Consider the following 25,958-nt stretch of genomic DNA (forward strand, 5'->3'; position numbering starts at 1 on the left):
TAGGTGTTTTATCTTCTCCCCCTTCTCCTTAAGTGTAAACATACTCCCAATGATATATCAGATGTGTTGTAACAGCAATTCTAAAACAGAAAATAGGCTAGTAAAGATAACAGTTGAAAAAGAGAGAAAAACTCCTATAGACTTATGCTCTAAATTTCTGCATCCAAGAGCATTCTTAACCAATGAAGGTTTCTTAACTTTTACATTGTAATCTTAGCTTGAAGTGTGACAAATTGTCAAGGTTATTTCTTTCTCCTATATTAATCTTTTTGTTTCCTTGTTCACTATATTAATACAATGACTTAACTTTATAGCATTTGTCAAGAAACTGAAGCAAATGATGATATTAGAAAAGCTACAAACAACCTATAACAAATAAGAAAGTTTGCAAAGTTTCACGATAGTTGATTTGATGTTTTTCATAGATTGCCTTCATTCTAAATCGATGTTTTTACACTGTGTATCTAATACATCAGGGTTCACTTTTCTACCTCTCCAAAATGAAAAGGAGTTCAATCAACATAAAAATCTTCACCTTTTAAATACAAGCAAGCAAAAAACTTTGAAGCCAAAATTATACTAGCAATGAAAGAAAAACAATGGTGGCAAGTTATATAAAGTTTTATAGTAAGACTACTTCTAAATTATTGACTAAGAGAAAAGCAGTTATCAGTCAACAACTTATTCTTTACCAGCCAATGTACTTAGACCTGGAAATAGAGAAATGAACCAAACACACATGTCTATTCTCCTCATAGCACAGTGAAGAATGGAGACATCATCCAGTCCAGTGAAAATATAGAGCTACTAAGCAAATAAATATAAGCAAATAAGCAAATATTGTGCATGGAATTTATAAAAAATGAAAGTACTAGGTACTTTGGTGTCATAGAATAGAACAATCTAATCTGTTTACAAAGCCAGAGAAGGATAAATAAAATTTAGCAAAGTAAAAGTCGTAAGGAAAGCACTGCCAATAAAGGAAAGAGGTTTTTCAAAGGATGGGAATAGAAAAGAATAAGAAATATCTGAAAATATTTTTAAAACTACGTAGTCCAAGAGAGATTGACTGAGATACCAAAGAAACAACAGTAGGAGTTTGAGATTGAACATTTGCATAAGATCTGATTAAGAAAGATCACACACACACACAAAAAAATCACAATAGAGGAGCCTGGGTGGATCAGTTGGTTGAGCATCAGGCTGTTAATTTTGTCTCAGTTTGTGATCTCAGGGTCATGAGGTCAAGCCCCTCATTGAGCCCCACATGGAACTTACATTCAGCACAGAGTCTGCTTGTCCCTCTCCCTCTTCTCCTCCCCTCACCCACTCACTCTCTCTGTAAAATAAATAAATGAATAAAATCTTTAAAAAAAGTATCACAACAGAAATTTTGGGCTTTACACAAAAGTCAATGGGGATGGATCCCTTGAAAAGATCTAAGCAAGAATTATAGTAAAAGAAAAAAAAGAATCACTGTAGCCCTTAATGATGTTAGGAAATGAACTGGGAAGTTATTGCAGTGTTGTATGTGTAAGATAACAGATTTAATTAGAATGGAAGTTGCAAAGATGGAGAGTGGTAGATTGGTAATATTTAGAAAGGAAATATTAACAGAACTTGATGGCAAATTGAATTCATTTCAATTTTAGATATGCACAGAGTGCCTATGAAACATCCAAATGGAAAAATGGAGATGTCAAAAAGGTAGGTAGACATATTTATCTGGAACTCAAGGCAAAAAAAATACAGAGGTTGGGATGAACATGTTTTGGCAATGATAGATTTATAAATGGAAACTGAAGTTTAGAAATATTGAAGAAGAGGTTGGATACCAATCATTCAGCAAATAAGTGAGTATCCACTTTGTAAACAGTTGTAGGGCAGAATTCAAATTGAGAACCTAGAAACATTTTGGTATACTTACTTGGATTTACACATACATTAAAGAACTGCATAATAAATATGACCCCATCAAATGTGTTCCGAAATATACATCACAGAGTTAAAATAAACTTTTTTTTTTGCTTAGGTAAAATATTGAATTTCATTTCAAACATTATAACCTGAAAATAAATATTAATATGGACATCATTTTTTTAAATGAAACTTAAGAAAACTCACTTAAAACTCAAGATATATATATATAAAAAAACTCAAGATATATGTAAAGCTTAAAATTACCCTTTCTCTGGGTGCACAGCAATAGATCTTGGTTGATCCAGGCCTTGGGAAATAATTACATAACGGAAAGAACCATTGAGTCTTGCAACTTCAATTAAGTTGAAACCATGATCTGTCCAATATATGTTACCTAGGAGAAATACAGATATGTTTATAACATGGTTGTAAGAAAGAAAATTATTAATTTGTTATGGCTAAAAGTAACTTTCTGAACATTCACATATAATCAAGAAATCATTTACTTCCTATATTTCTTAATGTGTACATTTTCTAACCAGAAATCTGTAAATAAACTCATATGCAAATACTTCCTAATCTTGCATATTTGTAGTTTAAACCACATAGTGATACACTTATATGCTAAAAATAAGTTGAAACTTCTCTCACCTAAAGAAGGGATCTATTTTAACTTTCTACTGACTCCAGGCAAAAGAGAACTTCTAACACTTTTGTTTACCTGCCTCACAGTTCCCAGGAGATTTGGGCATAGTTAACACTACATACTCTACTTTTGCATAAAAACACTTGTCTAAAGGCTCAAAAGCATTAGAAAGAATGAAGTCAAGAGCAAAAGAGACTATTTATCCCTGTGGCTAGAAGTACAAAAAAAAATTGTGATGAGTTGGAAACAGAATTTTTATGAAGGAGATTGAGACCCTAACAAAATAGGTGAGAAACGAGAACAGAAAAAGCCATGGATTATACCAGCAATCCAGTCAATAGCTATCCCCTCCACTCTTCCCAAGCCATTGGTAATGATATCTTCTTTCCAAGTCTGATCTCTTTTAGCTCGGCTAATTTTATTGAAGCCCATGTCTGTCCAGTAGATGGTATCATTTTCTATGGGTAAGACAGAAAGAAAAAAAAAAACAAAAAACAAAAAAACACACACATACACTATAAAAAGGTATCGATATATGCATTAGGATTACATTGCATTAGTATTTGGGGGGTTATCATTCTGGGTTTACCAGGCTATATAAATATTCTTCAGGACAATTTATTAACACAAATAGCAAGAAAGATGTTAAAACAACATGAAAGAACCTAGTCAAAAGGCTTTTGAAAAGTACTTTTGAAATATACTATCATCCTTGATTATTTTTTCTCCATTTTCCTACTCATTTTAACTCAATAAATACTTATCTCACATTCTTTTGCAACCTTGATATCAAACCATGCTATTTTGGACCACAGTTTTTCTCTTCACACCTATATCTGTGTCTGAGTTCTCTAAGTAAAAAAAAGAATACTATTGGAGATAATCAACAAAGTCTCAAAGTAGAGAGATAATGGAAAGAAACATAAGGGTATTTCAACTATATTGAGAGTGTTTTAAGCATAAGGTCATTCAAAATGTATAAAGCTTTAAAAATGCCCTAGCATCCAATTATTCCTTCTGAGGTACTAGTTTCCCAAATGTCAACTACAAACTCCTTACATTATTTTTCAAACTCTCATTGTACAAATGGGCTTAAGAATACTTGAAAAATGGCTCTATGCTATTGTAGAGTCTTTAAATAACAGTGCTTTTTGAATATTTGAATGAAAAATGTGTCTAAAGATTATAAATGAAATATATGTGCATGCATATGCATAAAGGGTAGCAATTATAGACCAATGATTTTAAATATAGCCACCAGAAAGACACTGGGGACAAATCATTAAATAATAAATTTGCCACCAACTAAGTAAGTTTTCGTGTTGTGACCTACGTGGCCATTTGAAGAACAAATCCTTTAAGGCCAATATAATTTCCCTCTGGCACAGTGACAGACTATGGAAATAAAGAAAAAGCAATTAGTATAATAAAGCCATTTATCAGTAAGTTTTGAGATTCCATTTCAAATAAAATATAGTCTAAATTCTTTTGCCTAATTGGAAAAAGATTCCAAAACCCCCTGTTCGCAAGAATGGTAAGTCAAATATATAATTGTTTGAAGCAGAATAGATACCATTTTCAAATATATATCTGGAAAGCAAGAACTTGCTTGATTTTTCCAATTCTTTAAAAGTATTAGTTAACATGTTTCATTTTGAAATATTGAATCGATGAACAACAAAAAGTATTATTTTTGCATCAATACTAAGCATTATGCCAAATCCAAACCTCTTTTGCAAATATCTAACTACCATATATCTAACTACCTACTTTGATTCTCCACTTGTACAGAGAGAAGGCAATCTATGTATACAAAAGACAAATTCTGGATTTCTACCTGAAACATTCTTCTCTTGCAGTCTTCCACATAACAACTCCACATGCCATGATGATATATGATGGATGGCATCTCCAACTTTTGTTTCTTGAGCTAAAAACTTCTTATTATCCTTGATTACTTTTTCTCAAACTTCACATCTAATCCATCACCCAAATACTCTTGTATTCAATCTATTACCAAGTATTTTTGGCTTTTTTTATTCTTCCTTCAAATCATATCCATCACCCAACTACCTCTCACATTCTCTGCTACTTACAGTGGTATCCAAACTACTATTAACTCTTGCCTGAAGTAGAGTGGACTCTTGAACAACCTGAGTGTGAACTATGCAAGTCCACTTATACACATATTTTTTCAATAAATATATTGAACAATATTGATATGTCACTGATGATTTATCTTGTAAGCAGATGACATAAACTTACAGTGTAAATAAACTCAGCAAAGTACTGCAAGTGTATTTCTCATATGATTTTCTTCATAACATTTTCTTTTCCTAGCTTGCTTTATTGTAAGAATACAGTATTTAATATATACAATATACATACGAAATATGGGTTAATCAACCGTTTATGTTATCGCTAAAGCTTCTAGTCAGTTCGGCTATTAGTAGTTAAGTTCTGGGAGAGTCAAAAGTTATATGCAGATTTTTATACTGCACAGAGGTCAGTGCCTCTAACCCCCGCATTGTCCAAGATCAATTATATTGCAAAGAGTCTTCTAACTTATTGCCCAGCTTCACTTCTGCCTCCATATTCCCCTTTCCTCCCCAGTCGTTTCTCTACTTAGGGACCATTGTTAGAAAGTAAACAAGATCATTTCTTTCCTCTCCACTCAAACTCTCTAATCATTTGCCATCTCATCCAAGGTGAAATTGAAATTCCTTCCCATGAACTTCATGATCTACCCATATTCTTCAACCCTCTCTTACCTGACGTCCTTCCCCTCACTCATCATCTTTGGTAACGGACCTTCCTCTTCCTAACACAAACCAAACACTAACAGTCTAAGGTTCTTTACATTACTCTTTCTGTTTGGAAACTCTTTCCTCAGGTACTTGCACACGTCCATCTTACCTCAAATATCATCCCTTCTTATTAAAACTTTCCCTGACCACTCTATAAAAAAATTATTTCCTTGCCATGCTCTTCACCCCTTACCAAACCTATTTTTGTCCATAACATTTATTACTGTTGAACCCATTATGTATGTGTTGGCTTGTTTCTTCAGTGTCTGTCTGTCTTATCTCATGGAAATGTAATCTCTGTGAGGGTTGGAACTTTATTTTGTTCACTGCTTTATCCCTGGCACCTGGAATGATAATACCTGACACACAGTAAGCTCAAAGTAAACTTCTGGTGAATAAATGAATGAATGTGTTATGCTATCCAAAGACTGGCTGGAAAGAGGTACAGGGAAGACACAGCTTTTGCCATGAGAAGCTTTATAAGCTCAATAAGGAGAAGGTATGCACATGAAAAAAAAGTGACTAACGATTCACAATCGTGTACCATGAGCAGCATAAGTAGTACAGGCAAGTAATTTTGTAAGAGTTCAAAGAAAACATTCATGATAATCTTCACAATTTTTAGGAAAAAAAATACCCTATTTTGTATGAGAAACTTAGTTTTGTGCTACCGTATTATAGCTCTGCCAGCCTGCAAAATCCTATTCCATATAACTAGGAAACATTCTTTCTATACCACTACATCTTGCATAAAGTTTTGTTATATGGAGCTGAAATTGGGGCTCTGCATTTCTTCTTAGAAACAGACTGTGAGAATGGTGCTCGAATGGTTCAGTTGGCTAGTGTCCAATTCTTGATTTCAGCTCAGGTCAGGATATCAGAGTCCTGGAGTCCAGCAAACATTAGGCTCTGCTCAGCTGGAGTGCGCTTAAAATCTTTTCTCCCTCTCCCTGTGCCCCTATCCTACTCTTGCTCACTCTGTGTAAATAAATGAATAAAATCTTCAAGAAAAGAGAAAGAAATAGACTGTCAGATAATTCATATGGAGGGATTGCAATTGACCCAACTTTTACCAATGTGGTCACATGTGCAGTAGACACTTCATGAATATTCATTTTTTTGAATAGATTAATTTGTAATGCTGAAGGTACCTCTAAGTGGTCAAATCCACTAACTCAGGCACTGAGGAACTGAGAAGTTTCCTTGTAATATTTCTACTAGATATATTTGGGAGATTAGTGAGCAAATAAATCATGTGGTGATACAGTAAGGAGGACCAAAAAACAGAAGAATTAAAATAGTCATTCATATCCAAATCCCTTTCTTAGCAATTCTTTCACATACATACTTCATACCTAGACACTCTTAAATGGATTAGGTTCACTAATATATAGGAATATGTTTTCAAAAAAAAAACACCAATATTTTTTCTGATATCTGGGAATATCTGCAAATAAGCATAAATTATGTCAAGAATGTTTTAATTAGGAATAAAATCAGGCTGAAAGTTCATAACAAACTACAAAAATACAAATGGAAATACATATAAATATAGAAAGGAAAGACTATCATAACTGTTCTGATACTTATCCCAAAATATGATTTTTTTAACTTTATCTTTATTTAACAGGTACTCATAGAATATTTAGTATGTGCTAAACATTATTATAGGCTTAGGAGTTATGGTGAACATGATGGACAGTCCTTGTAGTCATGGAGTTCACTTCTGGAATTCAATTAAAAATAAACCTACCTTAATAGGTAGGTCCAGGAATCTGTTTCTCCATTTACAAAGGCTGCCTTAAGGCATGCAATTCATTAATTCTCTTGTTTAGTTAAGATAATGGCCTCCAAACATTCCATTCTAAAACTTTGACACACATAATGGTTACCTCTAACCCAAACCCTATTTTTTGTTCTTTCAGAAATCACTTTGTAATTTTTGGGAAGAATGGTTATCCAAAGACTGCTTTGGACTTTGGACACTTCTACATTTTCTAACACATTTCATAACACTTCTACATTTTCTAATCATACATCTCAATGCTGTATTTTGTTTCTGGTCTGTGTCAGTCATTTCAACTCAAATACTGGATTCAGCCTTTTTCCCTGATCCACTTCCTAGAATCCCACCCACACATAAAATACAAATAGTACAACAGAATTTATGGAAGCATGGGATTGGGAGATAAAATCTTCAAACTTAACATTAGATACCTTATACTAAAAAATGCTCTGGTCATGGCCACAAGCGCTGGTTTTTCAGTGACAACTCTGGCCTCACACTTTGTCTTCCACACCTTTTCCTCCCATCTCAATTTATCATTCCATTCCCTTTCAGATTACTCAGTGTCCAAAAAGAAACCCTCTATACCTATTGTCCCCAACCTCAGCAACAGGTGTGCCTTTACACAATTTAAATGCAATAGTCCTGACACCATTTCCAGAATACCACATTTGGGATTTTTTTTTATCTCCAGTTGGAAATCTTTAAATTGGGGGGAAAAAATATATATATATATGTATGTATGTATGTATGTATATGTGTGTGTGTGTGTGTGTGTGTATTTTTAAATTTGTTCAGTTGCTTCTGATGAGACAGGGAAACTGAAGGGACCCCTTTAAAAAAAAAGCTGTTTTTTTTTTTCTCTTTTTTCCTGTGCTCCAGCTTCTATTCTGCACCCCTATCCCATTCTACACATGCCTTGTAATGCAAATAGCATACTACTTCCTTGTAAGGGACAGAGACAATGCAATGTTTGGAGTCTTCCAGCACAATAGATAACATCTAAAGAGTGACTGGGCAGGGCCATGGTAGATGTTCTCCAAGACCACTGACTCCAAGCACCTTGACACCAAGACTTCTGGCTTCAGGGAATGAGTGATTTATGAAAGACACTTGGACCCTGTCCTTGTTCTCACCAGTTCCTGGATCCCTAATCTCTAGTCAAACCCCAGATCCCAAGCAAAGAGGGGACTCCCTCCTTTTCTTTATGAGTCTCCCTGACACTCAGCTCATCTGTATCTGCTCTCTCTATATCTTCAATAAACTCTACTTTCACTTCCAACTGGCTCATGTTTGATTCCCACCTTGGATGGTCCTGCAGGAACCCCTCCAGGTCCTTGGAACTGTCCTACTTGCATCTTTGATATGCCATTGGCCCCAGATCTTGTAAGACTCACTGTTCTTCAATCTATGCCTGAATCAAGCTAAATCAAAAGGCAGCTCAAGGAAATTACTTTATGTGGATTCTTCTCCATTCTCAATAAACTGTTTTTTTATTGAACTATGTGTGATTTGTCCTCTGCCCCATGAATGTATGTATGTACTGTTAGCTTTATTCTTTTCTTTTAGATTATACAGACATTATGAGCCCTGAAATTGACAGCATTCCTATCTTTGTACTGATTATTAGAAATACCAAAATTGTATTTGCTGCCAACTTTCAGCAAAAATACAGAATTTTACAGCATACAGTTTATGTCTAGCTTAATGTTTTTTTTTTTCCCCCTTTTTTTCCTTAGGACTCATTCCCTCACATCTTGTTTATTTTACTGCCATTCCCACATTTTTGAAAGTACATACAGTAATGTTTAGAATAAGATAAGATATATATGTGTTAAAAAAAAAAAAAGATGATTTATTTATTTATTTATTTGAGAGAAAGACTGAGAATGGGAGAAAGAGCATGCACAGAGGAAGAGAGAGAAACAGACTCCCCACTGAGCAGAGAGACTGATGTGGGGCTTGATCCCAGAATCTCAGTGTCATGACCTGAGCTAAAGGCCAATACTTAACTGAATGAGCCACTCAGTATGAGATACACGTTTTTTAACTCTCAAATCATACATTATACATTAAATGATATTAGAGTTAGCTATACACACTGTAGGGAAAGGCTAAACACCAAACAAATCAAGATAGTGTAAGAAAATGTTAAATAGTGACTTTTGCTTATTTTTCCTCATCTTTTAAGAATTTCTAGTTTAGTGTGTACTTAATATAGTAAATATATTCTTTACAAGTATATAATTAAAAAGTAATAAATAAAAAACACTGGTATTTTCAGTCAAAATCTTTTCTTGTTTAAGCAGTAGTTATATGATAAAAAAAGAAAGGTCTGCTACTACTAGCATGCCTGCTACTTTCCAGGCACACCCCATTTTTGACACACTCAGTGTCATGGCACACTAGTTGAAACCACAGGAGCAGACTGTGAGTGCTATAGAAATCGAGAGGAAAGCAAGGTGCATCAAGGTCATCAGAAAAAACCTCAGGGAAGAAGTGAGGCTTTCACTGATCCTTGAAGACTGGGTAGCACTTGGATTAGCATTTGGAGAAATGATCAATATAGTTGACAGAAACCTAGTCGGGATAAAGAACTAATTTAATAAATGCAGTCATTTTCACAACAATAGGATGGACAATAAGAGCATTTCAAGTAGATTTGGGAGCAAAAACTATGATGACAGCCTGTGCTGAATTCATCAGATATCTAGGTACAGATACAAATTAAGTTCTACTTTCTATTCTTTTCCAACTTTGAAAGCATTTCTTTAAACATTTTGCAGGTTAATAAGGACCCAAGTTCTCGATATTTCATATTAAAAGGATTCAATAATAAAGTGCTAATGAATTACATTTGTTTCTTTCATTTTGAGAAAGGCAAATCAATACAAACGCTAATGGGCAATTTTCTTAGAGCAACAAATCACTAAAGAACTCCATCCTTGTGAGTAAATAAAATAAAATCTGCAGACTTCAAAGGTTTTAGATATCTTAATCCCCTTAAGGTACAATGTTATGAAACCTTAGATAATGTACATTCTCTTTTAAATTACTCCTTTATCAAATAAGAAATACATGCCCGTCTAGCTTTTGTGTCCTGAATGGAATTTGCATTAAACACACTTATTATAAAAGCAATTCCATTTTCAGGTTTTGAACTGTTTCCTCTCAGGGTAACAAAAAGAATCTTTCACATTTTCTTAGGCATTCACTGTTTTTTCTCTTCAAAGCAATTGCACCGTGCTGTTTTTCACATGCATTAAGTTAGTCCTCACAGCCCTTGCGTTCCTAATTTTGACTTTCAGGTAGCATATGAGAACTAAAATGTGCTGTCACAGTCTCATTGGCTTCAGATAGAAGAGGACCAATTGCAGCTCCAAAGAGAAATTGTTTTAATTTATTCTGTTTTAGATTTTCAAAGCTAAGCTATAAAATTGAGACAGCATGTTGAATAGATATGTCTTCAAGGGACACCTACTCAGGCATTTCTTCAGGAAACTATCAACCCATTTCAGAAAACGATGCCATCTGATTTCACTTTTATTTTTGAATAAGGAAAGACAAAAATATTATTCCTCTAATATGTTTGGTTTCTTTGTTATGCCTTGAATTAGTAAATCAGACAAAGATGGAGTGTATACCTTAAAAACAAAGGCTTTCTCAGCAAATATATTTGCGTATATATACATTTTTTTCATCATCACCTCCGATGAAAAAATACCTTAAGAAGTTTACAGAAGAGAGGAATGTAACATAATAGCTAAAGGCTTGGGTACCATGCTCTGAATAAAAAATCTCAGCTGGACTTCTTAGTGGCTCTATGACAAGCACAAGTTACTTAAAATTCCTATTGAGTTTCCCAGTAGGTAAACAGGTAATAATAGAGATGCCGTGAGGATTAAATAAATCAGTCTTTGTCTAGTACATAATATAATAAAGCATCAACTATTAAAATTTAAAAACACAAAGCATATGATATAATAAAATAAAAACTGTAACAACTAATCAATTTGGTAATTTTATATGCTTTTGAAGTTTTATTGTGGTCTTCATTTAACATATAATTGTTTTTATAAATTTAAAACTATAGATAAAATATTTCGGTATTTTATTTGCAAAAAGAGAAAAATCTATTTTTAGTTAATCTCATTCAAGGAAATAACAAAGGTAGAAAATCAAACATAATTAGACTTTGCTGTATATTTCCATTCACCATCTAAGAATTTTTATATTAAAATTTAACATTGATTTGGAAGCACAGTGGCATCTTATATTTTCAGAAAGGCAAAGTTAACTTTCTATGAAGTTACACAGATATTGATTCTACTTGAAATTGTCAGTGTCTGCTGTACTTAAGGGTAGGCCAAAATATAGATACATTTTTCCCCCCAGAACAGAAAGAAGTTGTTATTAACACTATTAAGAAATCAATAACAATTTTTCCCAATTGGTGTTCTAAATGCTTATGTGTATCATTTAAATCATAGATGAAAAGAAGATATAAGAATCTTATTATAGGGTAGCCCTGGTGGCATGGCGGTTTAGCGCCGCCTGCAGCCCAGGGTGTGATCCTGGAAACCCCGGATCAAGTCCCATGTCAGGCTCCCTGCATAGAGCCTACTTCTCCCTCTGCTTGTGTCTCTGCCTCTCTCGCTCTCTGTGTCTCTCATGAATAAATAAATTAAATTAAAAAAATAATCTTATTATACAATTATTTTCTAGTTTAATGTCACTATTGAATCGTAGGCAACATGAAAATAAAACAGTCTATAAATGTGCCCTGCTTGGGTTTTCAGAAATAATGATTCTTTTTATGAACAAATCCTTGCTAAAGAATAGAAAAAATATATATAAATCGATAATTTTTATTGAGTGCTATATGCATTATAGGAGATACAAAATTGACCAAGAAGCCTCTTTCAATCTTCGTGGAGAAGCAATCACCCTCTCCTAAGTACTTGGTAGCCATACACGCTACCCATCATTCCTTAGTGAATTGCAATTGTCTCTTGACCTATGATGGGAGTACGTTTTAAAAGAAGGCTATGTATTCTCCTCCTAGTTAGCTCCACAGAAGCCAGTGTAATACTTTGGGCTGCATAGATACAAAAGCTCAATGAATGAATGATCAAGTATGAGTCAAATTCAATGTCAGAAAATAAACCCATCAGAGCTACCCTCAATCTCCTTCTTTACCTGTGCTCTCTCATTTGATGAAAGGGACAAAATTCATCACCCAAACTAAAGAGTTGAGAGTTATCCTTGACTCTTTCTGCATCTATTTACCTTATCCCCACATTCGATCGATTACTAAGTTCTGCATGTTTTTAACTGCTTCTTCTACATCTTTTTTTCTTTAGTCTGCTTATAGCACTATGGTTTTATTCAGGTCCTCACCATCTTTCTTCTGAGTTATTGTGACATCTTCCTAAATGGTCTACCTTCCTATAATTTTATTCTCCTCAAACTCATTCTTACAATGATCAAGGTAATTTAGCTAAACTGCAAACCAGATCTTATCACTGTTCATGTTTCTAGGTTTCTCATGACCCTAAGATGAAGTTTAGATTCCTTAGTAAGTCACAGAAGGCCACCTATGATCAAAAGTAGCCCCCAAACATTTTTGTTGAATAGAACAATTAAAATATCCATCCTTAATATATACATATATATGTATTTTTTTCATCCCTTATACATATACACATACATGAAACATGCATGATAGAAGTTTTTAGAGAAACAAGGAAAAGTAAATCAAACAGTTCTACTATTTTCTCCTATCTAACTAACTTATTTAGTTACAGGATGTGTACCTTGCTTCCTTCTTGGAAAAGATTCAACCCAGGAGTACTTCTTTGGTTTTTGTCTATTATACCTTCCTTCCTCAATCTTGACTCTAGTAGAACTGCCCTGTTTGCAATCACCCTCACTCACTCTACACACATCCATCATATCATTTCTCCCTTCTATGCCTTTTCTCATGTCAGTTTCCTGAACCTCTTTCCCAAGAATCCAATATTCAGACATTAAGATTCATGCATTCCTCCTGCAGGAAGCCTTCTTGACTACCCCAGACTAGGTCATTGTCCACCTTGCTGCTCTCATAATAACTCATGCTTATCTCTAAGAACTGTACTTAACACAAAGCACTGCACAGCTCATTTTTTTATGCATCATCCTTTCCAGTAGACTGAAATTGGTTTTTATTCATCTTGGATCCACTATGTCTATCTACAGCTTTCTGTATTTGATAACTGATAAGCATTGATATACAATTAATAATAATACAAATAGAATCAAGTAAATGGTAAAAAAAATTATAGCAGAGTATTAGCTACACCCTCCAAAGAATGGTAAGATAAAATGTAATTGTCAGGAATAAGTAATTTCAAAAGGTAGCAATAGTTTGGCCCATTATCAGATCAGCAAAAGAATGTGCATTGAGTGTCCAATTTATGAAACCATATATCCTCTCGTAGGCAAAATATTAAAATCAAGTGGCCGGATATAACTATAGTAAGTAACACTTTATAATGTTTCATTATATATCAACTATAAGTTAAATGAGCAAAAGATGGTTCCAGAAAGTTTAAGCTCAAGAATCAGAGCACTTTTTGAAATCCTAAATATTTAAAATTAAGACATTTGACAAGCTATATACAAAAATATATAGCATTCATCTTTACTGTTTAGCAACACTCCATAGTGCAATTATATGATGTCTCAGTTTTCCTTGAATTAGATGAGACAAACAGATAATGAATTGAAACAGGTGATGGAACACATGGAGTGCTCATCATACTCTACTCTCTACCCTTTAATGTATATTTCAAAGTTTCCATCGTGAAAGTTTAAAAAGTGCTCCAACAGATTGAAAAGAATTTCTCCTTTTGTCATTCCTAATCAAATTCAGAAAGTTTAATGGTAATAAAATATATAAATAATCTCTAATCTTTAATATAACTTGAATGACACTCTCAGTATCCTACCCATGCCAGAAACTAAGAAAATCCAACAATTTCAACAAAATTTTACCTGAACTATACTATATTAACCACAAAATTACCCCCAATCCCCCTCAAAGAAAAATCCTTGATACAAAGAAAGTATTTACTTGAGCCAGTCTTTGGAGGGTACATACTAGACATAGTAATATTCTTGGTCTCAGCAGAATTAGCAACAGGTTTGCTAAAAACATAGAGTCTTAAAGGAGTAAAGGCAAGAGGGTGATTTTTTTCACCTGAATTAGACTATCCTAATGCTGATAAAAGGTTAAAGATAGGCTAGGATAAAATTTTAAAAAAATCCCCATTTCACCTTACATTATCAGGTAAATTAAGAGATATAATTTAATATAAAAATAATAATTAGGAATACTTGGACATTTTTAAAAATGTAATATATCCCAGAGAGATAAAGAAAGACAAGACTCCTCAAGCTATTTTCATTCAGCGAGAATACAAATGAAATGGTTTTAGAAAGTTTGTGATACAAATCTTAAGAAGGGTAGATCAAGGACAAAGACTTGTTCTGAAGTAGCTAACTTGAAATGTTTTCCATTATCAAAGTAGAGATATAACAATTCTTTCTATATAGATATGCTGTGTATGCATGTGTTTGTGTGTGTGTGTGTGTGTGTGTGTGTGTGTGTAGATTTGTGTATATTCTCTCCTCCTGCTACATTTCCTTGAACTCCAAGCCTCTTTGATTTTAAAAGAAAAACAGTGACAGACTGGTAGATAAATATATGGGGAAGTCTAGTGAGTGGACCTGCCCTCTTCCATTGGACTTCAGATTGAGTCAATGCACACCATGAATAAGACTTTATTTACAGGGACACCTAAGTAGCTCAGTGGTTGAGCATCTGCGTTTGGCTCAGGGCATGATCCCAGAACCGGGATAAATCCCACACTGGGCTCCTAATGTCTCTCCCTCTCTATTTGTGTCTCTCATGAATAAATAAATAAATCTTTTTTAAAAAGACTTTATTTACTATAATATATCAAGCAAAACATTCACTCCTGTTCAGCACTCAAGTATCGTTCAGTCTCCTACACTAGGGCTACTAGATATTTGCAAAATAGACTTATTTACCATTCCTCTCCTTAGCCATGTGTGTTGCCCTATAAGCTTACCAAAAATAGGAGTGTTGAATTTTATGAATCACCCATTGATGACATTAATATCCCTCCATGTCCCCAGGTATGTCCTGGTGTCTGAATGGCCAGGTGGACCTCTGACATCTTTCAGGAGATGTTTCAGCAATCTGCTCACAGCTGACAGGGGGAGAAAAAAAGCCTCTTACCAGTTTCCAAGGATTGTCAGGGCCTACTAAAAATGATCTTTTAGTGGAGAGCAAGAGGGTGTACTCTCTTCTACCTTTTCTGCTCTCCTAGAAGGAAGCTTATGCACACATTTGGTGCCCTGATTTTTGTGTCTGCTGCGCAGAGGACATCTCTTGACCACCTGGCTCTATTGGCCAAGGATGCTTGTGATCCTGTTCCCATCTGACTATCAAATGAGGAAGCCACTATAGAAAACAGGATGGACATTTATCAAAAAATAAAAATAGAACAGCCATATGACCCAGCAATTCCACTCTGAGTTTTTAATCTCAAGAAAACAAAAATGCTAACTCAAAAAAGATATATGTACCCCCATGTTCATTGCAGTACTATATATATAGTAGCTAATGGAAATAACCTAAGTGCCCATCAGTGGGTGAATGGAGAAAAAACATGTAATATATGGACTATTATATGCTATATATCATAAATAAAGTCTTTATATAAAAGATGTGATATATGGACTAATATATACTATATTTCTATATATGATGGACTATGACTCAGCCATAAAAAAAAATGAATGAAATCCTGCCATTTGCAACAAAATGAATTGGACCTTGAGGGCATTATGTTAAATGAAAGGTCAGAGATGACAAATAACAAATATTATATAATTTCTCTTATATGTGAAATCTAGAAAGAAAAGAAATAAAGAAGTAAAAAAGGAAGGAAGAAAAGTAGGGGGAAACAAGATTGGATTCCCTTGGAGAATTTGAAGATAGATTGTTAAGAGAAGAGCAATGTGCTCAGAGATACATGAATGGGGATAGCACAGATGCTTTATTGTGGTAAATACAGAGATAACTATGTATTCTTGACTTAATGAAGCATCTCAGCTTGCCTGTATAGTTTTCTAGCAAGTAAATTTTATAATTTTCTTAGGAGAAAAAAAGAGATTATAATGAGAATCTAGGAAAGGGAAAGATTATATCCATTTGGAAAACTATACTTTGAAGAAGCTCTGAGAATATTACATAAGGGAACATGATGTCCATTGGAACATGAAAGAGTGACAGAGAATAGTCAGAAATCAGGTTTTAAAGCCTATTTCGATTTGCATAAAACATCTAGTTTATTTGTTGTAATGAAAAGATGGCTTCGGTGCTAAGAATTTAGGATTTTATTTGATGATGATGATAATGATGATGGTGGTGGTGATGACACTGTCACAGCTAGGATGACCAACCATCATAATTTGCCCAGTATTCTGGTCTTAGCGCTAAAAGTCTAATGTTCCAGGAAACCCCTCACTACTAAAAATGAGCTTGTCAGTTCTCTAACTTTAGATTTTGTAACTGAAAAATGGGCCCAGCTGCTGTGTTCTGGATCTACCACCATGCTGTGTCAAGACTGCCCTTGGCTAATGACTGTGTGAGGCAGTGTTGTTATGGTAGTCCCACTCCTGGAACATGTGAAACTCCTCTGATGGGCAACTTTGGCTCCCCATCAGCCTTCCTGAAACTTTACTGAAACCACACCAGTCTAAGACATTTTCTACCTAACCCCTTTTCCTTCTATCTTTTGCATAAGTCAGACCTGCACTGTAGTCTTACAACTCTCCTCATTTTTTCTCACAAGTTGTTCTTCAATAAGGGTTTTGCATATCTAATCCTGTCTTGACTCTGTTTCCCAGAGGATCCAAAGTAGTACAAATGATGTAGGAGGAGCCTGAGAAAATAAATGGTAAGATGGGGCTATGGCTATGGTTTCACTCACATGTGGAATATAAGAAACAGCACAGAGGATCATAGGGAAAGGGAGAGAAAACTGAATGGGAAGTCATCAGAGAAGGAGAAAATCCATGAGAGATTCTTAACCATAGGAAATAAACTGAGGGTTGCTCGGGGGAGGTGGGTAGGGAAATGGCATAATTGGGTGTTGGGTATTAAGGAGGGCATGTGATGCAATGAGCACTGGGTGTCATATGCAACTGATGAATTGCTGAGTACTAGTTTGAAACTAATAATGTGCTGTATGTTGGCTAATTGAATTTTAATTAAAAAAAAAAAGATGGGGCTATAGGTCTGGCTCACTCTATACATAATAGACAAAGAGGATATGGCCCTGAGGGGATATATGGCCCTAAGGATATATCCTTAAAGGGACAATGACTCATGCATTTGAAAAATATGGAAGAAACAATGACTACAAAGACATTAGAGTTGGCTAGTTACTGCTACATTGTAATGACACTCTAAGGAGGGATAATGAAAAACTGAGAGCTGTTCACAAGCAATTAAAACTAAATGTGAGGGTCGATATGGGGAAATTACAAAGTGACAGTGGAAGAGTAGACACAGCTAAGCAGCAAATAGAAACTAGAATAGTTAGATCTACAGAATTCCAGGGATGTTTAAATGCTCAGAAAAGACAAGTCTGCTATACTAAAACTAGAGATCTGGTTGTTAAAACCTGGGACCCTGAAATATGGATGAGAATGGTGGATATTCCCAAAGGTGCTGGTCCTTGAACTATCCTGTTGGACTCAAAGTTTGCAAAGGTTGTCCAATTTCCCCTAGTAAAGGCTACCACCTTCCTTGTGCTGAAAGATGTTGCAGAAATACTTCATTTGCAAGGCAAAAGATACCTCCTTCCTCCAGAGCTGTACTCACTTCTTCTGGATGACAACTACAGTTAAATCTCAATACAATCTAGCTGGAGGGATTGCTGAACCTCATAAAGGGATCATACACAAAAGGAATTTTGAGGAATAGTTAGCATGATGACCAGGAGCCAGAGAAGTATCCCTGGAATTGGATTTTGAAGGTGCTTGGTCAAGAGGGGCTAGAATATAAGATGAATAAGCAAGGATTCTTTTACATAGGAGCACTTTCCCAGTGTATTGATGGAATTTAACCCTTTGGCAAGAAGTCGGGAAGTAGGACACAATCTCTGTGAAGGTAGCTCTTAAGGCATGGAGACATTATGCTATTCTCCATGCAGAAACATCTTGTGATGTTTCAAATAGTATGAGAAAAAATAAAGAACATGAGAAAATAAAGTGGACATTGAGAAATAGATTCTGTAAAGAAAGAAAACCCACCAAGTGATCTCAGGGGACACACTCTTCCCCAAGGTTGATGGCAATATAGTAATGAGAGGGGCACCAGCACCACCAAGAAATTACAGTACTGGGGGACTGGGGAGACTGAGAGCCACGAAGGATGCTACTCAACATTTATTACCCAAAAAAATACAATGGAGAAGCAGAAGCTAGAGGGTGGTTGTCCCACTAAAAGTCATGATACTCTGCTCACATCTCTGGCCCTAATTTTCATATCCAGAACCCACTGTTGAAAAAGTAGCCAAATCCCCCAAACCCTGCAACATTGTGGCAATTATACAACTATGATGATCCTTCTAGATCTTTCTTCAAAGGGACCTCCAAACATTCACTTGAGTTAGTTGATATTGGAGAAAGGGAAATATTTAGATATCTTTATTATTAGACACAGTGTCTAAGTTGACATTGATACATCATCATTGATCCCTTGCAATGGAGCTTACACAGGCTAGGAAATAACTGAAGTCCTGGCTAAATTCTGACTCATTGTTGCCCAATGAGTCCATAGACCCACCCAGGAGTCATTTTCTTAGTCCCAGAACATATATTTAAAATTGATATGCCTGGAAATTTGACAAACCTCAACGCTGGGTTTATTGTCTTTGGAATAAGTAAGAGCTATTGTAGTGGGAAAGGCCAAATGGATATCTCTAAAAATATATACTCTCTATCCCCTCCCTATCCAACCTGAATGGTCACCATTAAAGACAGGTAGTGGTCTCAATTATGCTTCTGCTTAATTTGCCAGTCTTGACCCTGCAAAATGATTATGGCCTACCACAGTCTTAACCAAATGATAGCCCTAGTTGCAGCTGCTATGCTAGATGAGGTATATTACTAGAGAAGATTAATAAGGCCTCAACCATGCAGTATACAGCCATTGATCTGGCAAATGCATTGCTTTCAATTTGATTTAAGAGGAGGATCAAAGAGAGTTTTATTCATATTTGATAGATGATAACATTCATTTATAGTTTTTCTTCAGGACTATGTTAATTTTCTTACCCTCAGTGAAAAAAAGCAAAAACAAAAATAAAAACAAAAGAAAACAGAAAAACCTATTTAAACATAGTCTGAAGAGATCTGAAATCTGGACCAGTAGACATCCCAGAGAATATTACACTAACTCGTTACATCAAATACATCAAACTTCTCAATCAGAATGAACAAGTGGTGGCTAGGATGCTGGAAGCATTAAGAAAACACACATGCTCCTGAAGGTTAGAGATAAATCCTATAAAGATTCAGCAACTCACCATTTTAATGATATCATTATGAGTCTAATGGTGAAAAACATGCCAAAGTTGAGGAAAATGTTCAAGAGAAATCATTGCATCTTGATATCACTACTATAAAATAAGAACAGTACTTTGTAAGCCTCTTTGGATTCAGAAGATAACATAATCATTCCACGCCAAAGATTATCACTGTAGCCTATTTCCTTGGTGACATGGAAAACTACTCATATTGAGCGTGATGCAGAGCAATAAGTGGCTCTGTAGTAGGTCTAGGCTGTGATGCAAGCAGCCCTGTCATTTGGGCCATATGATCCAGCAGACCTGAAGGGTGTCAGTGGTCAGAACAATATGTGGTATGGAGCTTATAGAAAGACTTAACAGGAGAATCCCAACACAAGTCCTTAAGATTCTGCAGCAAGGCTATGACATCTGTGCCAGAGAATTACATAATCCTCCAAGAAAATTCTCTCTATCTTATAGGTTTTTAGACCCTGAAAGAAAACAGAATGCCTGACCCTGAGGCTCCAAATAGCCATGCATCTGGAACTGCCCATCATGAGTTGTCCTCATGTCTATGTAGAGACTCCAATCAAGAAAAGAAGAGAGAGGGGATCCCTGGGTGGCTCAGCAGTTTAGCGCCTGCCTTTGGCCCAGGGCGCAATCCTGGAGTCCCGGGATCGAGTCCCACATCGGGCTCCCGGCATGGAGCCCGATTCTCCCTCCTCCTGTGTCTCTGCCCCCCCCATGTCTATCATAAATACATAAATAAATAAATAAATAAATAAATAAATAAATAAATAAATCTTTAAGAAAAAGAAGAGAGAAAAAAAAGTTAAGTTTGTTTTATAGATCACTTAGCTTAATATATGGGTAAAAGATAAACATGAATTACAGTTGCATTCAAGAGTAGGCCTCATAGTGAGTAGAAAGGGGGAAAAGATCATCGCTATGGGCAGAATTGTGAGTAGTACACCAAATTGTTCACCTGTGTGAAAGAAGTAGCCTGAAATACTCAGGTATATAGTTCTGAAGCAGTGGCCAGTGGCCAGTCTATATGGACATGTGACTGGAAAGATAATAATTGGAACATTAAAGATTAGTAGATCTAGAGTGAGGGCATGTGGATTGCCATATGGGAGTGAACACAAAGTGCAGAGATCTTTGCATCACATCTTAGTTCCTATTAGAAAGCACCCACCACAAAAGAAGTATTGATAACCAAAATGCCTTAATCTTTCAACGTAAGCCAAGCTTCATCAGTCATCCCAGACTGGGTAAATGAACAAAGAATTCATGGTGGCAGAAATATAGGTTCAATGATATGGATTTCCACTTACCAAGACCAATCTAGTTAATTTTACCTCTGAACATCCAATTTACCAGCAATAGCAAAGAGTGAGCCCATGATAAGATACCATTCTTCAAGCATATCAACTGATCCCTTGGTGACAATTCAACTATGTCAGGCACCTTCCAACCTGGAAGTGTCAGTGGTTCATTCTCATGAACACATTCTAGGTATTGACTTGCCTTTCTTACTGAAACCTGCAGCCAGCACCACTACACAAAGGCTTAGGAATCCCTATCCACAGGCATAAATTCTACACAATCTAGAATCTGCTCTAAGTATCCAGTTCACAGTGAAAAAGGTGTGAGAGTGGGCACATGAGCATGGGATCCACTGGTTAAATTATATACCACACCATCCAAAAGCAGATGGGGCCTCATAGAATTCTGGAACAACCTTTTAAAGACACAAAACATCAGCTGAGAAGCAACATTCTCAGGGTGCCATCATCACGTTATAGTATGTTAATTCAATTAGAGACCTCTAAATGGTTCTATAGTCACCAATAGAGAAATTTAGGCTCTAGGGACTGGAAGATGAAACAGTAGAGTCTCACTTTCATTCACTCTCAATGACCCATTAAAAGATTCTGTCCTTCTCTTCCCTGCAACTTTAGAGGGATTGGATTAGAGCTTCTGGTTTCTAAAGAGGGTACACTTCTGCCAAAGAGCCATAAGCAAGGGTCCCACTGAACTACAAGCTTTGGCTCCTGTCAAGAGACTTTGAACTTTCTTCTGTCTATTACTACTACTACTAAGCAGGTTAAAAGAGGACTCACCATACTGGTATACATGACTGACCCTGAGCAGGATGAGGAGGTAGGGCTGCTTTCACATAATGTGGCCAGGACAGGATATGTACAGAACTGAGTAGCCCACTTGGGACCCACCTACTTTTCTGCAAGGATACATGTAGCAACCCAAGTCTGAGAAGAGTTACCAAGGATTCAGACCCCTCTGAAATTAAGGTTTGGGTCACAGATAAGCTACCTAGTCCTGCCAAAATGATAGTTGAGAATGAAAAGCAACTGGAATGGACAGTGGAAGAGGAGGAAGATGATTATTGTGGCCTGAGATTAACCACAGCCATAAAGTCTATCGGTCCTACTAACCTCCCTCTTCTAAATTTCCCCACAAGGAGAGAGGCCCAAAGGAACTACAGAGTTGTTTCTAAAGCCTATGTAGACACAGATATACGTGGTAAAAGGGGTGCTCTTTGGCAGTCATGAATATGTACTTCTCAAATCTCTGCCTATGAAGAGCATAACTGACTGAACCCACCACTGATACACGGCCCTACTTGCAACAGGGTTCCCAGATGATGACTGAGTATGACATAAATACTGAGGCAGACACACTTCTGTGAAATGTACAACTAATCAAATGGCAACTTTGGCTCAAGAACTCACAATCAGCTTGGCTAAAAATCTCTTAGAATTGTACAGCAGTCTAAAACTTATCCTATCCAAACTTCCTCCCCTAATTCCTCCCCAGCAGTCAACCTTATAACACATTCCAACTCAATCGCACCAGTCTCATCACCTTTATACTCAGAGACACTTTCCCCAATCAAGCTTGTACATGCCAAGATATGAATATATCATATTCATATGAAAATGAATGATGAGAGAAGGGTGGAATCTCATGCCCCTGGCCTTTGTCAAAGAGTTCAAACTGGCACAAATAAAATGTTGTATCGATCTACACTATTATCTTCTGTACTGCTACAGTCTCCTCTTAGAAAAACAACACAACACAACACAACACAAAACCCAAAACTTGGCAATTCAGGTCTGCCAATATACTGCATCACAGAAATGATATGTAGTTAAGTAGCAACTGTCCCTGCTAGGTCATTTGCAGTATGGTCTGCCACAGTCAATCCCCTCAAGGTCTCCCTCTCTCCCTAACTATTCACACAGAAAATTTCTCTGGCCCCTGTAGTCATTTGAGTTTGTGAGACTGGCCTAGTACTCTGATAAACTAAGGTGCAAAGGTACCTTCTGAGAATGAGATTATAGGATGGGTGGAAGATTTAAAGTGACAAAGTATGACTACAGTAGAGGTAGAGATGGAGAAAGAAGACTGTAGGCTATACAGGGATTTGGGGATTTGCTAAGCAAGGATGACAGAAGAGCACAGAGTGTAAAGATTTACAGTTCATTAATGAAATATCTGGCTGCAGAATACAGGCTCTGAAAAGAAGTAGAAAAATTACAGAATAAATACAATGAAATATAAGCAGATGGAGTCAAATCACTAAAAGCTGAAATAAGGACAAAGATTAGGTTCTGTGTGGGGAGATACAGAGGTTTTGTGTAGAAACGGGTATTCCCATTTCTATCTACCTTCCTGGCAGAAAGTACATGAGATTAAGTTTATACTTTTCCATTTGAACAAATAATTAATTTCAGATACTGAATTTCCTATAACGATTACTAAGTGTCCTCTCTAATAAAAATAGACATTTCAAATGGCTTTAGTAGTCATTTGTTATATATTTAAATATTGTACTCGTTTGTTAGGGCTGCTGTAACAAATATAACAGATTGGATGGTTTACTTGCCAGGAATTTATTTTCTCACAGTTCTGGAGTCTGGGAAGTCTGAGATGGAGGTGTCAACAGGGGTTGATTTCATTCTGAGGCCTCTCCCTTTGGCTTGTAGATAGCTGTCTTCTCCCTTTGTGTATGTTCCTTCCTCTGTGTCCCAACTTCCACTTTTTATAAGGACATTGGTTATATTGGATTAAGGTCTAACCATATGACCTCATTTTCCCTGAATTATCTTTTTAAGAGATAATCTCCAAATTTAGTCATATTGTGAGATGCTGAGTTTTAAGACTTCAACATATAAATTTGGGGGGACACAATGCAGTCTCTAATGGGTATCCACTTGTATCTCAGAGATTTTTTTTAAATCACATATGAATGAATGATGCTGAAAATAACTTTGAATTACAAAAGAATATTTCTAAGTAGAAGAAAGGCATTGTGTATACCCATACCAAAACTTGCACTTGAATCTTCCTGAAAGTGTTATCTGCAATCGTTAAAAAAGTAGAAACAACACAAATGTCCATCAACTGATGAAGGGATAATGAAAGGTGATATATATCCATGCAATCAAATATAATTTGCCCTCTTACCCCCACAAAAAAAATAATGAAGTACTGGTATATGCTATCCCATGGATGAACATTATGCTAAGTGAAAGAATTCAATCATAAAAGACCACATATCATATGATTCCACTTGCATGAAATGTCTGGAATAAGCAAATCTGTATAGACAGAAAGTAGATTAGTGCTTCCCTTGAGACTGACAAGTTGGAAGAAATATGAGAATTATTAATGAGTATGAAGTTTCCCTTTAGGTTAATAATAATGTTTTAAAATTCAATATTGGTAACAATTGCACCACTGTGAATATACCCCAAACCACTGATTTGTTAATTTTTAAACACATGGATTCTATGGTATGTAAATTATATCTATAAAAAGTTGTTAGCAAAAAAAAAAGGAAATTTGAGTTTGAGGAATTAATATAAATACTGAAAAAGATTTATAGCCTAAGCTTAAAAATAATCAAATATCCAAAAATATTGGAAAGTCAAAACTAATGTTATCCGATTTTATAATAGTGTACTCCCATCAAAGGCAGGATTCACAGATTGTTAATTATAGCATAGCAAACTGTTCATGTTAGAATGGCAAGTAAAAGGAGAGCAAGACAAACTTTATCAATGAGAAGTTTTATTTGTATTTGAAAAACAGCACAAATGTCAAAATGCCACAATATGATCCCCTTTATATGTAGAATTTAAGAAACAAATGACCAAAGGGAAAAAAAAAAAAAGAGAGAGAAAGAAAACAAGAAACAGACTCTTAACTACAGAGAACAAATTGATTGTTAGCAGAGGGGAGGTGGATGGGGGAATGGGAGAAATAGGGGATGGGGATTAGGGAGGACATTTATCATGATGAAAACATAAAAGAAAATGATAAAAAGATTGATATGCCAAAATATTAATAGTTGCTGTCTGTGTAGTAGTAGTAATGGCAATTTTTATTTTAACTTTGTTTCATGTTTCCTAATTTTCCATAATATAGTTTTTTTAAAAAGATTTTATTTATTTATTCATGAGAGAGAGAGAGAGAGAGGCAGAGACACAGGCAGGGGAGCCACCCAGGCGTCCCCATAATATGCAATTTTAGTTAAGAATTTTTAAACAAACAAAAGCATTTATTTAATTATTGATTGAGATCTGTCATCAATAAGTGTCTGCTGAACTAATGACTATTACTCCTCAAACACATTTTAATAATGTTTAATGGTTGCGGTGGTAGTTGTCTACTTTTTCAATAAATCAAAACTATTTTGAGATAATAGTTTCACGTGAATATTGAGAATAATTGGATACGCAAATATACCCATTGGTATCCTGTATTGTATCTATAAATTCAATCTGAGCCAAGTGAGATAAAAACTTGTTATTTTATCACTAAAATAGTATTAAAGAAGAACAGTAAATGGAAAAAAAATAAGGATGAAGTCACAATTTAGATAAGGTTATCGATAAGAATAGCCAATAAATGTTAGCTCTTGGGCAGCCCGGGTGGCTCAGCAGTTTAGCGCCTGCTTTTGGCCCAGTGCGTGATCCTGGAGTCCCGGAGTCAAGTCCCACATCGGGCTCCCTGCATGGAGCCTGCTTATCCCTCTGCCTGTGTCTCTGCCTCTCTCTCTCTCTCTCTCTCTCTCTCTCTCTCTCTCTCTTTCTGTCTCTCATGAATAAATAAAT

The 25,958-nt window shown here is 35.6% G+C and overlaps 1 protein-coding gene across 1 annotated transcript in view; it reads right to left on the bottom strand.

The window, feature by feature from the left end:
- Nucleotides 1-25,958, bottom strand: part of LRP1B (LDL receptor related protein 1B) — a 1,815,754-nt gene that overhangs the window by 451,910 nt on the left and 1,337,886 nt on the right. The window contains exons 36-37 of the mRNA XM_041739937.1: nucleotides 2,890-3,024; nucleotides 2,185-2,314 (exon numbers count right to left, since the gene is read on the bottom strand). Coding sequence (XP_041595871.1) covers nucleotides 2,185-2,314; nucleotides 2,890-3,024 — 265 coding nt within the window. The remainder of the gene's footprint in view (nucleotides 1-2,184; nucleotides 2,315-2,889; nucleotides 3,025-25,958) is intronic.

This window comes from Vulpes lagopus, chromosome 24 (assembly GCF_018345385.1).
Source record: "Vulpes lagopus strain Blue_001 chromosome 24, ASM1834538v1, whole genome shotgun sequence".
Classification (NCBI taxonomy): domain Eukaryota; kingdom Metazoa; phylum Chordata; class Mammalia; order Carnivora; family Canidae; genus Vulpes; species Vulpes lagopus.